The sequence below is a fragment of the Coregonus clupeaformis genome, chromosome 9 (assembly GCF_020615455.1).
Source record: "Coregonus clupeaformis isolate EN_2021a chromosome 9, ASM2061545v1, whole genome shotgun sequence".
Taxonomy (NCBI): domain Eukaryota; kingdom Metazoa; phylum Chordata; class Actinopteri; order Salmoniformes; family Salmonidae; genus Coregonus; species Coregonus clupeaformis.
The window spans coordinates 51,790,377-51,809,501 of record NC_059200.1 but is presented as its reverse complement, the minus strand read 5'-3'; the positions used below and the strand labels follow the sequence as shown (position 1 = coordinate 51,809,501).

At 40.7% G+C, this 19,125-nt stretch overlaps 1 protein-coding gene across 6 annotated transcripts in view; it reads right to left on the bottom strand.

The window, feature by feature from the left end:
* Positions 1–19,125, bottom strand: part of LOC121574074 (ankyrin repeat and KH domain-containing protein 1) — an 87,757-nt gene that overhangs the window by 46,216 nt on the left and 22,416 nt on the right. For all 6 annotated transcript variants that reach the window (XM_041886650.1, XM_041886653.1, XM_041886651.1 and 3 more), the window contains exon 2: positions 872–1,025. In XM_041886650.1, the coding sequence (XP_041742584.1) occupies positions 872–1,025 (154 nt within the window). The remainder of the gene's footprint in view (positions 1–871; positions 1,026–19,125) is intronic.

Sequence of the window (19,125 nt, the reverse complement as noted above, 5' to 3'; positions counted from 1 at the left end):
ATTGACTGTTCAACACGGTGAACTACAGAAACCAAAAAACAACCGGAAGTAAAAAATAAAACGCAGGGGTGCAGTGTAGCAGAGATTTGAGCATCTATTTTGAGCACTAGCGTTAGTTATGTAGGTATTTCTCCCTGGCAGTGTGCCAACTCTACACACCTACAGGGTCATGTCCCAACACAGTGGAAGGAACAGAAACATGAACACCAGACACAGGCCTGCTAACATCAGAAAGTATTTCTATGTACTAACTAAATTGCAGCAACATTTTAGGCTTAAATTGATACTATATTGGGCAGAGATTCAAGCAGGTTTCAGCATTCAAACAATCAAAAAAGACCAGCAGTCCTATTCAATAATGAGAATATGACTGGGCAGCCTTACCATGTAACATTGTTGTAATTTAACATGATTTCAAATTCATAGTGGGCATGGCAGTAAGCCAAATATGGGCAGGTCTGAAAACAGGGGCATTCATAAAACTAGGTGAAGGGGTCCGATTATGGTGCTACTAAACAAGGGTTTCCGTTAACAAAATGTGGCACCGGACAACGTGACCGGAAGGATTTTAATTTGCTGGCCATTTGAGAAATGTACCGGACCCATATGCATTGGGTGTGTAACCCATTACGGCGTCCAACCACACGGCCCAATTTAATTCCACTACATTTTGAAAATGAACCTATAGACCGATAAGCATGACTGTCAAACGTATTTACATCGGCAGATATTTCCATCAATTAATAAAAAGCATTATTTTGCAAAGGGATTTTTTTTTCTCCCGGTCAATTTGGCCGGCAACAGTTTTATTTAAAATCGGCTTTTCTTTTTGGGGGGCCAAAAGTCATCAATTACCCTGTACTATACATACCGGCTGCTTCTAACAGAGCCTCCAGTCTGGCTTGTGTTTCTGGGTCCACTGTTCTGAGGTCAGCTCCTTCGGCAGCGCTGGACAGGAGCAGCTCCGACGCAGTCTTTAGCATGGGGTTGTCCAGGTCTTCCTGGTCTAATATGAAGGACTCCACCTAGAGACAAGGAGAAACAAGAGATAGTCAAGACAGGACGCATTGCTGATGCTAATTTCACCCTATACAGTTGCTGGGAGAAACCCATCGCCTCAATTAAATAGTTTTTTATTACTACAATAGTGGTTCCTATCATACAGTACTGTAAATCTTATGACCACAGGAAATAAATAAAAAATACTTCTGCATATTCTGAGGAAGGTATGGGCAGGCCCATTTCATGATGACACAGGCAGGTATAGTCTAGTAATTGGCACGAGGGCACCAGTAAAAATAATCCCCAAGCTCCACCCCCTCAAGCACGTTGCCTGGAGACAGAGCTGCACAGTGCTTAGGACCTGAGCCTTGGTGGAATTACATTAACTGATCAGCGCGTTTCCCCTCCCCTCCCTGCGACCTTGACCTCCATATACCTGCCTTACGGCCGACAGGGCAGGACGTCCTGCACTGGACAGGACATCCAGCAGGCAGGCTCTGTCCATATGTCATTTCATGGTCTACAGGGGAGGGCGGAGCACAGCAGAGCAGAAGCGAGCCAATACATCCCAGCCATCACGGTCACCATCCAGGGACACAGCTGTGTGTTGGATCACGGGAATAGCAGTAGACTGAAAGCCGCTCATGAAGCACAATCTATTTACTAACACAAAACACAGACATACCCAATCGTACACTATCCTACAATGTTCTTTACAGACTGGACAACCGACAACTCCATAGCTGCATGATATCAACAAACGTCACTGGCGCAAAGGGACCAGAAAAGCAGAGGCTCTGCCAAAAGAACTGACCCAATGAACGGAACCGAGTCTGAGGGAGGGTATGGTCAGCAACTCTCCATTTCCATTTTTCTTTCACGAGTCTCTTTCAGAGAAAAATGATCAAACTGGTGAATATAATTGAAACCATACTGGGGTATATCTCACTGCCGAAGCTGTGGCACGGATGGAATTGTGGTGCTCTGTGCTTCAGCTCAGGGAAGCATCTGTCTCAGGGGTGTGTCTGAACAAGAGCACAAGACAAGAGGCCACGTCCAAAAAAGTGACTCATTACCTCGTTCATGCACGTCTGTCTGCGCGAGTGTGTGACAGAGACACTAATCAGGGAGAATTATCTTATATTACACTTAGTCTGCAAGGAAATTGAGGGTAATGGGTGCTGGTGAGGGGAAACTCAATCATAGGATGCTTAGTTAAATAGAAGACGATTAATTGTCAAGAAACATGACATTATTGCTGCCAACAATCTGGCAAGTTTACTTGGTCAAATCCCTCTTCTGCCAAAATATCCTGGACTTCTGAGAACTGCTCTCAGCCGGAGCACAATGAGGAAAAACAATGACATTCCACCTCTAAACTCATGTTAGCTAAAGTTATTAATTACAATCATTTCCAAGATGTAAGAATAATGAAAAAAGGTCTAAATGTTGACGTCATGCCCACACAATCAATCTATTGGGTAGACTGTTTTGCTAAATGCATAATGTTATGCTCTAGCATTAACCGGTACTTACTTATGCCATCTAATATCTGACATGCCACCATGTGAACCTTATAACAATGAAAACATCAACAAGTACAGTGCACTGTGGACAAGAAATTACCTGCGAGTCAGTGTCCACAAAAACATACACATAAATAACAAATGAGGGAATAACTTACGATAGCCTGAAGTGATAACCTACAGTTGTACACGGCACTAGTCCTTTCTGTAATTAAAACAGTTTCCTGTCCAATAGTTGTCGACCCCTGACCCTCAGCCACACACTGACTTTACAGTACAGCGCTGAGCTGCAACAGTACTCAAAGTAAGAGTAAGTAGCCTTGCACGAGCGGTGGCTTTTGCGAGCCGGAGCAGCTCATAGGAGCAGGAGCCTGACAAGAGCAGTAGCGGAGGTCAGTAGTTTTGGTCAGTTTCTGTAGCGCGAGTCAGCTTGATGTACAAGTACACCCCCTAGACAGGACAATAGTCTATCGCAGGGCCTTACCTCCAATCTATCTTGTTAATGCTGAGTGCCAAGCAGAGACGCATAGGGTCCCATTTTTATAGTCTTTGGTATGACTCGGCCAGGGATCGAAATCCCAACCTTCAAATATCAGGGTGGACACTAACCAGAAGGCCACTGACACGGTCCAGTACTCGAAGCTTCAATGCAAATGTGTGTACATGTGGGTCTACATTTTGGGAGCGTTAACTAACATTCACAGGGAATGAAAGACTAGAACATCCTGTGGTCAAGGAACCTTGAATTAACCCACTCAATGTGAAACAAACATCCTGTTCTCCAGTAACAACATCTGCCTTTACCCTCCAACACAAACCTCCAATGTGACTCTGTAAAATCATGAGTTCTTATTATAATTATTTTTACATAGATATTTGTATGGCAGGGTAAATGCTGGCTTTTGGCAGATTTTTTTTTAAAGCCGATAAATAACATTGCCGACCCCCCCCCACCAAAAAAATATGCATTAAATAATAATTAAATTGCAAAATAATGCTTTTTTATTAATTGATGGAAATACCAGTCGATGTGCTCCAACTTCAAGGGGAAATAAACTTCACAGGCTAATAAATCGTCAAGCTGCTTGGAAATTACTCACGCATAAGACGCAAGGTCCTCATAAGGGACTTCAGCTAAGTGTACCCCTACTGGGCAGAAGTTTTCTTCATGGCGTACAAGACACCTGGTGATTCGTGCCAGTCGTGGCCGTGGGGATGGCATAGTCCATCACTCTAAGACGTGCTACTAAAATTGTATGTAAGAAAAATGGTGCAACACTAATAGAAATTATATTATTTAATAACAAATGCGCTTTCTCCAGCGTTGGATAGTGGTCGCTGTCCGTTGTCCTGAAACATCAGTGCGTAGTTCAAGTGGCCCTTTTCCTACATTTTTTACATTTTAGTCATTTAGCAGACGCTCTTCTTCAGAGCGACTTACAGTTAATGAGTGCATACATTTTTCATAGCGGCCCCCCGTGGGAATCGAACCCACATCCCTGGCGTTGCAAGTGCCATGCTCTACCAACTGAGCTACATGAGGCCACATTAGACCATGTTGCTATAATAGCAAAGTTAAGCAGCATATTATGCTACTGCTATTCGCTGTTTATTATCTATGCATAGTCACTTTACCTCTACCTACATGTACAGTTGAAGTCGCTAGTTTACATACACTTAGGTTGGAGTTTTTAAAACTCTTATCAACCACTCCACAAATTTCTTGTTAACAAACTATAGTTTTGGCAAGTCAGTTAGGACATCTACTTTGTGCATGACACAAGTAATTTTTCCAACAATTGTTTACAGACAGATTATTTCACTTATAATTGACTGTATCACAATTCCAGTGGGTCAGAAGTTTACATACACTAAGTTGACTGTGCCTTTAAACAGCTTGGAAAATTCCAGAAAATTATGTCATGGCTTTAGAAGCTTCATAGGCTAATTGTCCCGTGTAGCTCAGTTGGTAGAGCATGGCGCTTGCAACGCCAGGGTTGTGGGTTCGATTCCCACGGGGGGCCAGTATGAAAATGTATGCACTCACTAACTGTAAGTCGCTCTGGATAAGAGCGTCTGCTAAATGACTAAAATGTAAAAATGTAATTGACATAATTTGAGTCAATTGGAGGTGTACCTGTGGATTTATTTCAAGGCCTACCTTCAAACTCAGTGCCTCTTTGCTTGACATCATGAGAAAATCAAAAGAAATCAGCCAAGACCTCAGAAAAAATATAGCAGACCTCCACAAATCTGGTTCATCCTTGGGAGCAATGGGAGAAAAAGGGGGTGCTTGCAAGCCAAAGAACACCATCCCAACCGTAAAGCACGGTGGTGGCAGCATCATGCTGTGGGGGTGCTTTGCTGCAGGAGGGACTGGTGCAATTCACAAAATAGATGGCATCATGAGGAAGGAAAATTATGTGGATGTATTGAAGCAACATCTCAAGACATCAGTCAGGAAGTTAAAGCTTGGTCGCAAATGGGTCTTCCAAATGGACAATGACCCCAAGCATACTTCCAAAGTTGTGGCAAAATAGCTTAAGGACAACAAAGTCAAGGTATTGGAGTGGCCATCACAAAGCCCTGACCTCAATCCTATAGAACATTTGTGGGCAGAACTGAAAAGGTGTGTGCGAACATGGAGGCCTAATAACCTGACTCAGTTACACCATCTCTGTCAGGAGGAATGGGCCAAAATTCACACAACTTATTGTGGGATGCTTGTGGGAGGCTACCCGAAACGTTTGACCCATGTTATAGAATTGAAAGGCAATGCTACCAAATACTAAGTGAGTACATGTAAACTTCTGACCCACTGGGATTGTGATGAAATACATAAAAGCTGAAATAAATAATTCTCTCTACTATTATTCTGACATTTCACATTCTTAAAATAAAAGTGGTGATCCTAACTGACCTAGGACAGGGAATTTTTACTAGGACTAAATGTCAGGAATTGTGAAAAACTGAGTTTAAATGTATTTGGCTAAGGTGTATGTAAACTTCCGACTTCAACTGTACATATTACCTGGACTAACCTGTACCCTCGCACATAGACTCGGTATCTGTACCCCCTGTATATAGCATCGTTATTGTTCTTTTATTTAGTTACTTTTTATTTATTTTTATGGTTAAGGGCTTGTAAGTAAGCATTTCACGGTAAGGTCTGAACCTGCTGTATTCGTGTAATGTGACAAATAACATTTGATTTGATTTATTGGTGTTGAGAACAATGTGGTGGCGCCAGCAGCAGAGTTAGGAGATGAGAAACAGCCCTTGCCTTAATTGTCTAAGAAAAGTGAGGAGAGAGGAAAACAACTTAATTAGGTCTATAATCAATAGCCTAACTGTTAAATGTGCCTGGCTTTATAAAAATCATCATCATACAGTATATCTACAGAAATAAGACAGATCCTGCTTCTGTTGCCCGTTTGAGTGTTTGTTTAATAGCCTACTGATTCCGGGAGCACCAAGCCTCACGCAACCACAACATGTCGGATAAACAATTTCACAAATTCGTACGTTTTTAATCTTTGCTACGCTGTAATAAAGGCTTTACACTTTTTTCGTTAGAACGGCCTCTCTGGAATTATTTATAATTGATTTAGTGTTACACTGTTCCAAATGGTCCATTTATTTTTATTTATAATAATAATAACCCTCCTTTTTCTTGATCTCCTTATTGTTATCATTACTACTATTATGATCATTAGAATAATAAGTAATGTATTTATCATTAGTAGGCTTAGTATAGCAGCCTTGTATAACCACCATCGACCTGTAGGCCTAAGAGCACATCCTGTTTAGTCTTAATACCATAACTTACTTAGGCCTATATTTCAATACTTACAGTGCATTCAGTATTCAGACCCCTTGACTTTTCCACATTTTCTTACGTGACAGCCTTATTCTAAAATGGATTAAATAAAAAAAAAAATCCTCAATCTACACACAATACCCCATAATGACAAAGTGACAACGGGTTGTTAGAAATTATAGCATACTTATATATAACAAAAAAAGTATTTAAAAAACAATGTATTTACATAAGTATTCAGACCCATGTTTCTGAGACTCAAAATTGAGCTCATGTGCATCCTGTTTCCATTGATCATCCTTGAGATGTTTCTACAAATTGATTGGAGTCCACCTGTGGTAAATTCAATTGATTGAACAAGATTTGGTTAGGCACACACCTGTCTATATAAGGTCCCACAGTTGACAGTGCATGTCAGAGCAAAAACCAAGCCATGAGGTGGAAGGAAATGTCCGTAGAGACAGGATGGTGTCGAGGCACAGATCTGGGGAAGGGTACCAAAAGATGTCTGCAGCATTGAAGGTCCCCAAGAACACAGTGGCCTCCATCATTCTTAAATGGAAGAAGTTTGGAACCACAAAGACTCTTCCTAGAGCTAGCCGCCCGGCCAAACTGAGCAATCGGGGGAGAAGGGCCTTGGTCAGGGAGGTGACCAAGAACCCGATGGTCACTCTGACAGAGCTCCAGAGTTCCTCTGGAGATGGGAGAACCTGCAGCATTCCACCAATCAGGCCTTAATGGTAGAGTGGCCAGACGGAACCCCCTCCTCAGTAAAAGGAACATATGACAGCCCGCTTGGAGTTTGCCAAAAGGCACCTAAAGGACTCTCAGAGCATGAGAAACACAGCACGAATGCCAAGAGTCACATCTGGAGGAAAACTGGCAGTGAAGCATGGTGGTGGCAGCATCATGCTGTGGGCATGTTTTTCAGCGGCAGGGACTGGGAAACTAGTCAGGATCGAGGGAAAGATGAACGGAGCAAAGTACAGAGAGATCCTTGATGAAAACCTGCTCCAGAGAGCTCAGGACCTCAGACTGGGGCGAAGGTTTACCTTCCAACAGGACAACGACCCCAAGCACACAGCCAAGACAACACAGGAGTGATTTCGGGACAAGTCTCTGAATGTCCTTGAGTGGCCCAGCCAGAGTCCGGACTTGAACCCGATCGAACGTCTCTGGAGAGACCTGAAAATAGCTGTGCAGCGACGCTCCCCATCCAACCTGACAGATCTTGAGAGGATCTGCAGAGAAGAATGGGAGAAACTCCCCAAATACAGGTGTAACAAGTTTGTAGCGTCATACCCAAGAAGACTCGAGGCTGTAATTACTGCCAAAAGGTGCTTCAACAAAGTAATGAGTAAAGGGTCTGAATACTTCAATGTAATATTTCAGCTTTTTTATTTTTTATAGATTTGCAAAAATGTATACAAACCTGTTTTTGCTTTGTCGTTATGGGTTATTGTGTGTAGATTGATGAGGGGGAAAAAAACAATTTAATCAATTTTAGAGTAAGGCTGTAACATAACAAAATGTGGAAAAAGTCAAGGGGTCTGAATACTTTCCGAATGCACTGTATATGGAAAAATCCATGTTTTAACATTTTGACTAATCGATTGAGTCGAAAGAACACACGACTTTTGGTCGACTAAGATTTTTTTTTGTCGGGGCCCAATTATATACAAATATTATATTTTTACGTTTTTTTATTACTGTCTAGGCTAAATGTTTTTTTTTTATGATATTCATTCATTATTTATAGCAGGGATGAACACGCAACGGGCAATGTTTTTATTTTCAATAAAACCTGTCAAGTTGGTATAAGAACATTGTTCTACTTTATTTTATGACAACTTTACAGGCTAATTTATATTATGTTAAGATGAATTACAATTATCTAAATGCCCTAATGGGTTGCACACCCAATAAATATGGATGTCCGGTAAATTTCTCAAATGTCCGGTAAATTAAAATCTTGCCGGTCACTTTCCTGACGGAAACTCTGCTGTATGGGTTGGGTTATTAATAAGGTGTCGTCATGTCGTCTATAGTGCATTTGACTTGAAATCCAAAATCAATATCAAATCACTAGCCTAATTCATGCTACATGCCGTAGTACTTCTAAAGACAACACCGGTGTAAAAGTACAATACAAAATTACCAGTACATGGCAATATGCAAGATAAGCCACAACTACATCTGTGTGTACAACTGTCACTATTTTATTTATTTAACCTTATTTAAGTATGTAAGTCAGTTAAGAACAAATTCTTATTTACAATGTCGGGCTACCCCGGCCAAACCCGGACGACGCTGGGACAATTGTGCACCACCCTATGGGACTCCCAATCATGGCTGGATTGTGATACAGCCTGGAATCGAACCAGGGTCTGTGGTGACGCCTCTAGCACTGAGATGCAGTGCCTTAGACCGCAGCACCACTCGGCAGCCCAAAAATTAGTGGGGCCTGAATGACTAGCAGTGCAGTAGGCCATTCTTGGACCTTAGGCTATATTTTAACTGTAGCATAATGTAATTACAAACATGCAGTGATAAAATCTACAGATCAATCCCAATGTCAAGTTTGATCAATCTTTGAAAGGGGAAGTGAGAGTTGGATGATTGTGGACCTCCTGGATTTCACCAAGTCTTATTCACCTGATTACAGCCATCATGGCTAATTCCCCTCCCAGATGACACAAGACCCTGCCCAACTTCACAACCACCAAATGTATTTCACCAAGAGCTGTTCACGAATGCATACTCTTCCTGTTCTTCTGTTGAGAACATTTTGGAATGAACGTCACATATCGAAAGTAGAGTATAAGTACATGCTTTGTGCATTATGAAACCCTATAAGCAACTGTAATGTGTTAACTCATTCTTCTGACTAATAAATAGCTTGTGTGGAACCCGTTAAGATCTATAAAAGGCAATAGATACACCTGCAGACAGAGGGGGAGGAATCACATGCAGCTCAGGGAAACAGCAACCTCTGTGTCAGATTGTTTGTGTGTGTGAGTGTGTATGTTTAACAGGGTTTCTGTTAGGAAAATGTGGCGGCGGACAACATGAACGGGAAGTAGGGTTGGGCGGTATCCAGATTTCTATACCTTCATACCATGCCTGTGCCATCCTCGGATATACCGTATTGCCGGTAGTGCACACCAGGGGCGCTATTATTATAATTTTTTTAAAGTAAAAAAAGCCCCAAAAAACTTCACTTACCAGAATGCTAAAAAAATGCTAACAAGTACTAGGGAATTCTCATAGCGGATTACTAGGTAAATGCTAAATGCGCATGTGAACATTTACTACTAGGACAGACAACCCAGCTCAAAGTTATGCAAGTATCTCAACACGCAGTTTGCAGCACACACAAAACAAATATTAGGCAGCAGGGATCTTTAATCCAGGAGGGGATTGTCTCTGCTGCTGTTACCAAGAAGCTTGATCTTGCAAGCTAACATTAGCCACTTAGCTAACATTAGCAATTAGCAGAAACCAACTAAAGAGAACGTATTTGGCACATCTTAGATAGTTAACTTAAGTTACAAGATATATAGCTGGCAAACATTTTTGTGAATTTTATACAAGTGTAACTTGATTACCTCACTTAAGCTGCGCTGCAGGAGTGACTCACCTCATGAAGCTCCCATTTTGCTCATTGTTCTTTGTAAACAAAAACACACGTGACATCTCAAACTGCTGTTTTGGGAAACTACATTACATTTACATTTTAGTCATTTAGCAGACGCTCTTATCCAGAACGACTTGCAGGAGCAATAAGGGTTAAGTGCCTTGCTCAAGGGCACCGACAGATTTTTCACCTAGTCAGCTCGGGGATTAAACTAGTAAAGGTGATATAGAAAATAAAATATTTACAGGTTAAAAAATAATGACTAAATGTTCCACCCTTAAATATAGTTGTGAAATGTTCTTGTTTTAAGTATGATTAGTACTTTCTTAGTAGTGACTAATTATTATACTCTGAAACTGTGTGAGATGTGTTAGAATCTACTACCTGGTAATGTGTGAGTGTAGGATCAGTAAAGATTGACATTGTGCTACTATTTAGCAATGTGAGTGAGAGTTAGACCAGACAACAAAGGACAAGGAGAACTGTCTACAGACAACTGAGAAACCAAGATGGAGGCCTCCCAAGTTAGGGAGGAGAGAAACTGTTAGGCTTTTTAAGGAGTATGCAGGATATTGTGAGGACTGCGATAACTAAGGAATGCATGTGTGTGTGTGTGTATGTATGTATGTATGTATGTATGTGTGTGTGTGTGTATGCGTGTGTGTGTGTGTGTGTGTGTGTGTGTGTGTGTGTGTACTGATGGTCAGGAGAGCAGTTTTAAAGTGGAAAACTACACTCTGAAATTGTGATGGCAGAATTCTCAATGAATAAAATCTCTGACTATGCAGACCGAGACTGTCCGTTTCTTAAATCCAAAAGACTTACAACCTTTTGGGAGACACACAGAGACACTGAAATAGTTTGTTAAATAATTCACATAACAGCTTGGTCCTTCGAGCTCGGAATCCAATACCTGCCTCTGTCATTCCAGGTAACTCTGAAAACCGTCGACGGGCGAATGATACATTCGTAAATAGAAAGTCCTGCCCTTTGACATTAAGGGTTAAGACAGGCCAGAGGACACCTGATTAATGACAGAGACGGTGACGGAATCCAAACCTACATTGAATCTCGGCTGCAAGGATAAGGTCAGTAGACTTTATTCATTACTTGGTGAAATTGATTTGAGAACTTGCTAAAATATTGACTGAAAGTAACGTCATAATTTAAAGTAGCAAATTGATCAATGCGTAGCCATTTTAAGGTAGCCAATTTAAGGTTGTAGCCGGTAGCCGATTTAAGGTTGTAGCCAATTTAAGGTTGGTGGGTCCGTAACGATTCACGGTAATAGGCCAATTACCAAAAGAAACTACCCTGTATTCAGAGAACCTGTAGTAGATTTTAGAACAGTAATGTTCAACAAATAATCTGGGATAAAGAAATACAGGGAGGGGTGTACACCAGAAGGAATTAAAATAGCATGTGTGAGAAATAGAATATTAGTAAAGTCAAAAGTCACAAACAACTGTAGATTTTGCCGTAACTCTATTCGTTTCATGAAACTGGAGCCTTACAAACTCCGGGTTAACGATGGTGTTAACCAATAATCATGTAAGGTTGTATACGTGTGAGAACTAATATTTGCTCAAAAGTCACATCTATGAATAATTCCAAGTGGTTGTATAGAAAAGAGGGAGAACCCATTCCTGTTGTATGAGACTGTCAGGAATTATCAAGATTACATTGTGGGGATGAATTCCTCCGTAGAGTAAGAGATAATTCTGGGGGACTAGTACCTATACAGGAAGGGGTGATTCCAATTGTTGTGTGAAACTGTTTTGAATAACTTGTTATATAGAAGAGGTGGCTAAGGGATTTTTAACAGTACCAACCATGGGAGGCAAATTCTCACAAGTGGTCCCAGAATTTACTGGGGATGAGAAATACATGGAAATTAGAGACAAGCTAAATGTGTATTATTTACCTAATTGGAAAAACAAAACAAAATGGCTTTACTGGGCGACTTGATGTAATTAAACTGGAATCCATGATTAAACAAATGCATGTACATTGTGGTAATGATCTAAAGAAACAGAAAAGAGAGGAACAGGAGGATTCAGAGCTAAGCTCAGGAGGAAGTCAGTATGAGTCAAGAGATGAGAGAGGAGGAGGGGGGCCAGTACCCACTGATAGCCTTACCTAATCTATTGGCAGGGAATGAAGGGGCCCAAGCAACCTTAGATGTATACAGTAATAATAATAATAATAATATGCCATTTAGCAGACAGGCCATGAACACAGAGGACGTAGCCAGAGCGGTAGAAGGAATGACCACCCCAAAACAGGAATAGTAAGGTTTGGGCTGCCGTTAGAGGGCAGTGGGTTTCAGGGGATGCCCAGAGGGCACTTTTGCCATGGGCCGATCACGGAGAGTATGTTGGGAAAATAACTGAATTGTGTAATAGCCTCAGAGAACATTACCATCGTCATGCAGACTTCTTTAAAGTACATGAGTGTAAACAAGAGGATAGTGAGACTGTCAGCCAGTACTTAGAGAGTAAAATATGTGTTTAACGCAAACAGTGGCATACCCGAACCAGACCAGAGACAGGGGAATGATACGCACTACCATCAGCAATTAAAAATATAGCGTTCCTCAGTGGAATGAGACCAGAGATAAGCAGGACCATTAAAAATACTTTGATAGGGTGGAGAAAAGCACAGCAACACATATTGAGGTTAAAAAAGTATGCAGTTTACCAAGAGCAGATTGGGAGAGAGAAAGAGGAGTAAGAGAGACCTTAAGGGAGTGCCATCTCTCGGAGAGATAGTGAGGCCAGAACAAAGGAGCAGTGTCCTGAATTTTTTTTTCAGTTCTGCTGGGAGTATATTTGATGATGGGGATTTGTGTTGAATGAGAGGCTAGAGACTTCATAAAATAATAATTGGAATAATAATTATATATTAACTTGCTCACCCAAACGTAGACATACGTCATGGGGTGAGACATAATTCATATAATATTGTACAAAGCCAATTTAGGGTTTCCATTAAGGAACGTCAATCACTACATCGGATATTAATACTATGGAGATAAATTCAATATATGCTGGTCAACTACGGCATGTGTTTGGTGTTATTTGTAGCCTACTTAGAAAGGACAGTTACCTATATCTGCTGTATTCTAAACAATGACAGATTGGGGGTTTCATAAGAGGTGGCTATAATTTTAGTCGATAACAGAGGTAATTAGATTTGAGAAATTTTGAAAAGTAATGTTAGATGGAAAGTCAGCAATAGAGGATAGAGATTGTACAGGGTTTCCTGTGTGAAAAAACAAGTAATAGAAATTGGGTGATGAGAAATGTTGAATTGCATTGTTTAAGCAAGAATGGCATTACATTCATGCTTTCTAGTTATGTGTATGCAAATATGTTATTCGTTTTTGGTGGTGTGTGGATAGAATTTACTAATGCCAGGATTTAGTAAACGAAGCAGAGAGATGTAGTGAGAGCAGTGGAAGGGATACCCCACCCTAAGACGGGGGTACACCAGTTCAGAAGAGATATGGAAGGGCTGACCGCCAGCTTTAAGCTGAATACAGGGGAACTAGAGAGGGCAGTCAGACAGATAGTGTTAAAGGACTGGGTGGCAGTGAGAGGAAACTGGGTTCCCGGAGATGGGAATGTGCCGGTTCTAGAGTGGGCAGAAGGAGGGGTTTATGGAGATAAATTGGCACAACTCTGTGATAATCTGAGAGAATATTATCACAGACATGCCGACTTCTCCAAAGTCCATGAGTGTAAACATGGAGACAGTGAGACTATTAGTCAATACCTAGGAGAGAAGAGAGGTTATGGTAGCAAAGATAGACAAGAAGGAAACGGTAATAGTGGAGACAAGTGTGAGTGGAAGTGTTACAATTGTGACAAAACGGGACATTTTGCTAGAGAATGTGAGGAACCGTGTAGTTACTGTGCAAGGAAAGGGCACCAGTTAAGAAACTGTAGGCAGAAGGGGAAGAGAGAAATCAGGAGTCCTCATGACCTGGCTATTTTGGTTCGTTGTTTTTTAATTGGGGTTTTTAAATAAAAAACAACACACCTAGTATGATGTTTATAAAGCCTTGTTATTTTGATTTTAGGGGGTTTTCAACAGGTCAAAGGTGGTAAGTCTTAAAGGAGCACACAGTGAATTTTATGAAGTTTCTCAGTTTTTACTGAGTTTAGGGTATACATGATTTCTTATGAGAATAAATGTAATGAGGACTTAATGAACACTTGGGATAAGTAACATTTATGAAATATTTAGAATGATGGTAATGCTTAGTATACTATGGGATGGAACAGTTCGTTGAATGATTTCAATTGCCTCTGAACTCTGTTTTGACTTTCTGGTGTTAATTGATCATCTACACTGGTAAATTCTAAAGGCATGAGAGGAGGACTTTAAGATAGTTTATTTTACCAAGTTGAGGGTAATTTATAGTACTGTGAAAAGTGTGAAGAAATTTATAATTTGGTAATAATATATATGATTCGATCCATAAAATAACAGAAGAGAGAGAGCTTTCCCTGAATGAGGAATACCTGTTGCTAGTAAAATTGTACTAATCTTGGATTACTTTTACGGGATAGAAGTAAGTTGAGGTATTATCAAATGTTGTCAGCAGGGTTAAAACACTTCTCTGGTCCCAGTCAGCTGTCAAAATAGGAAGTTTCGATAGATAGAGATCTACTTATAGATAACTACAGTAGGGCCCCAATTAAGGAAGTTCACAGATGGGTGAAGCAAGGCGCAGTAAATAAGGAAGGAATATGGGTCAAAGACAGCTTACCAATTCTCCCGAAATTACTGTTTAGATATGCTGCAATATTGACACACGGGCAGAGCCATGTGTCAACGGGAGGGATGGATGGTAGAGCAGATTAGACAACACTTTGTTGCATATGGGATTACTAATTATAAAAAATAAAAATAAAAACCTTTTGTTCAAGATGTGTTATCTGTGCTCAAAATAATCACCAGGGCAGACAAAGGGCACCTCAGGGTGAGTATCCTCCGGCTAAGTACCCCTTCCAGCAATTGGAAAATGATTTTATATAGAGTTATCACGGAGTGAAGGGAAGAAATTTAGAGTAACCCCAGATAAAGATGGGTTATCCCCCTTTGAGAAAGTGTTTGGAAGACCTTACAGAATGCCACAGTTGGCAGGACCAGAACAGGCAGACATATAATTAGAGAATACACTAGCATAACACATGAGAAAACTGTTCGTTAACCATACCCGTATGTCTAAGAATTTGTGTCCTACAGGAGAATTAAAGGAGAAGGTGATTCATAGTATATAACCTGGAGACTGGGTGTGGATCCAATCGTTGAGGATAAAGGATTGAAAGCAGTCACGCTGGGAGGAACCATACCAAGTCCTATTGGTAACTGCCTTCGCTATAAGAATAGCTAAGAAAGCCACTTGGGTCCACGTTACCCACTGCAAAAAGGTAGGCCCACATACCAACACCGTTGTACACACACTGAGTTAAAGAGAAGAACTGAACCACTAGGGTTCAGGGGTAAACTCTTAACGAAGAAACCCTACCCCGACCTTTCATCACTGTGGGGTGTTTATAGAGGTGTGGGTATGGGGAAGTACCAGGCAGGTGGGTCAGGGACGGGATTGGGATGGCGGTTTTGGGGGACTCTGAGCTGCATCATCATGTTAACCATATTATGGATTAATCCAGGTCAACCTAAACAGGGAAATGATGCACTGATTCGATCTCATAGAAATACTGAAACCAAGAAAGACTATTGGGGGAATTATTATTTTAATAGTTAAAGTCAGTTTAGGACAAGATGGGGGATTCAAGATACCATTCGACTTCTCCCATGAAGAGCTAGGAGGTTTTGGGGGCTTTGGTAAGAAGGGGGCGTGTACAAGAAAGTTAGGTCCTAGAAGGTATGGTAAATACATTAGCACTGGGGAACGGTCATGTCCTTGGGCAAGGGTGTTTAAACATACCTGGGGAACATACTATGAGAATGGAATGGACGCAGTACACCGATGGGGAATGAAACAAACCCATGATAAATATAAAACGGAACTGGTGATAACGGTAAAGTCAATTATGCACGATAACATAGCAAGGAACTATTGGGCCTGTGTTGATGATTTCGGGGCAGATATATGTTTGAGGCTAATTTTTCAGGAGAGAAATGAATCTTCCACCTCCGAGACAGATCAGCATGTAGATCCAATGTTATCACCAGAGGTACCAAAAAAACTAGTCTAATACCCCTTGGAAGGCCCTCAGAAGGAATCCTAAATAGCACTAAACCACCAAGGGTAGAATATTTCCTCTTGCAGGAAATGAATCAAGGAGAAGTAGAAGGAATTTCAAATGAGAACTTCTGGGTAAGGTGGATGAACTACACAGCTAGGGACTAATTGTTATGCCTGTTCAACAGGTAAGCCAACCCTTGTAACTGCACCTATGCCTCAGACCATGTTCTCTTGTGTGATAGATTTGGGATCAAACCAAACCTCACCTAATTGTTCTGATATTAAAATAACCACTCTTAAAAAGGATAATACTAAGGCACCCCAATTCACCATGAACCCCGGAGATTATCAATGTTATAGACACCAAAGTAATGCGAATCACAGATCAAATTGGAGAAGGGTTTACAACAACGTTTTTCTGGTGGGTTACAATTGATAAAAATGTTGACTGGATTAATTACATCTACAAAGGTTTGTTAATTAGACAAGGGATGCAGTGAAGAGAATCTCAGGCCAACTATCTGCCACCTCACTCATGACCTGCAGAATAGTTTAGTTCTCGAAATGCTTTTAGCAGAGAAGGGCGGATTTGCAAGATGGTGGGAGGTCATTGTTGTATGTTTATCCCCAACAATACAGCCCCAGATGGTACAGTAACTAGAGCACTGGCAGGTCTCACTGCATTAATTAAAGAATGGGCTGAGAACTGGGGGGTGAACACATCAATGACTGGTTGGTTTGATCAAATGTTTGGTAAATGGAAAACTATTGTTGTAACTATTTTAGTCGCGGCAATCGTGTCTATGGGTATGCTTGTTCTTTGTGGATGTTGTCTTATTCCCTGTGTCCGAGGGTTGGTGAGCAAGGCGTTGGAGAATGCAGTTTCCCAACAGATGGTGAGATACGGCCCAATCCCGGACTCCGACCTAAGGAATGAAGAATATGACCCACCAGGCTTGGTGGAGGACGACGACGATTCAGATAGTTTGAGACTGGATGTTTTCCTAGAACTATAAATCTCTAGTTTAAAAGTAATTGTAATGATTTTCTGTGTATTATAGTGTGGATAATTTAGTCAAAGGGTGGATTGATATAGAAATTAAAATATATACAGGTTAAAAAATAATGACTAAATGTTCCACCCTTAAATATAGTTGTGAAATGTTCTTGTTTTAAGTATGATTAGTACTTTCTTAGTAGTGACTAATTATTATACTCTGAAACTGTGTGAGATGTGTTAGAATCTACTACCTGGTAATGTGTGAGTATAGGACCAGTAAAGATTATGACATTGTGCTACTATTTAGCAATGTGAGTAAGAGTTAGACCAGACAACAAAGGACAAGGAGAACTGTCTACAGACAACTGAGAAACCAAGATAGAGGCCTCCCAATTTAGGGAGGAGAGAAACTGTTAGGCTTTTTAAGGAGTATGCAGGATATTGTGAGGACGGCGATAACTAAGGAATGCATGTGTGTGTGTGTGTGTGTGTGTGTGTGTGTACTGATGGTCAGGAGAGCAGTTTTAAAGTGGAAAACTACAGCCCGCCTACAGAGAGGAGGGATTTTTTGTATGACGTATGAGTATTAAAGATGGACTCAAATTGTGATGGCAGAATTCTCAATGAATAAAATCTCTGACTATGCAGATCGAGACTCTGTCCGTTTCTTAAATCCAAAAGACTTACAACCTTTTGGGAGACGCACAGAGACACTGAAATAGTTTGTTAAATAATTCACATAACAAAAGGTAAGCTTCATAATGAACAATTATCTAACGGGCGAAATGATGAACGCGATCTGCTTTGTCTATTACCTAGTGCACAAGTTGACTGCAGGTATTTATTTTAAAAGTACTCATATTCAAATTCCAAAAAACGTCACTTACCAGAATGCTAACAAAATGCTAAGAAGTACTAAAGGAACCCTCATGGAGGATGCAAACTAAATGCTAACGAGCGCGTCACCTAAACTATACAAGTAACTCAAAAATGCTACTCACAGTTTGCTGCATGCACAAAACGAATATTAGACAGCAAGGCTCTTGATCCAGGAGGGGATATTCTGCTGTTACCAAGCGAATGCTTGAGTTTGGAAGAAGCTAACCACTTAGCTAGATAGCTAACTAGGTACTAAATTAGCAAATCAAATGCACAACTGCAGAGCATTTAGCACATTTTAGACAGTTAACTTAAATCGTTAAGATATCTAGCTGGAAAACATTTAGTTGTGAATTCCATACTGTAATTAGATCCCCTGGCGCATGCTGCACAACAGTGAGAGTGACTCACAAGGCTCCGGTCTTGTCGTTGTGTGCTTGTAAACATTTACATAACATTTTAGTCATTTAGCAGACGCTCTTATCCAGAGCGACTTACAGTTAGTGAGTGCATAAATTTTTTCATACTGGCCCCCCGTGGGAAACGAACCCATAACCCTGGCGTTGCAAGTGCCATGCGCTACCAACTGAGCTACACGGGGCCTAAATAAACACCACGTGACTGGGGACTCCTGTAAGCTACATAATAATATGACAGGTGAAATGAAGAACCCAATGTTCTTTATCTCCTAATGTATTGCACAAGTTGACTGCAGGTATTTACTTAAAAAGTAGCTACAAATATTCTAATTTATTAAAAAACTTCAAAATAAATAGTTTCAACGGTATTGAAAAACCATCCTGTGGCTTTTTACAAATAACCCGGTATACCGCCCAAGCCTACCAGGAAGATTTAAATTTACCGGCCATTTGAGAAATTTACCGAACCCATATGCTTTGGGTGCATAATAGGGCAGTGGTCCCTAACCCCAATTTGGCCTGCAGGTGGTTTTATTTGCCCCTCCCCCCAATATAAAAAAAAAAAAAAATAAATAAAAAACAGGAAATCAGCTCCAAGTGATTTTAATTTTAGAAATCT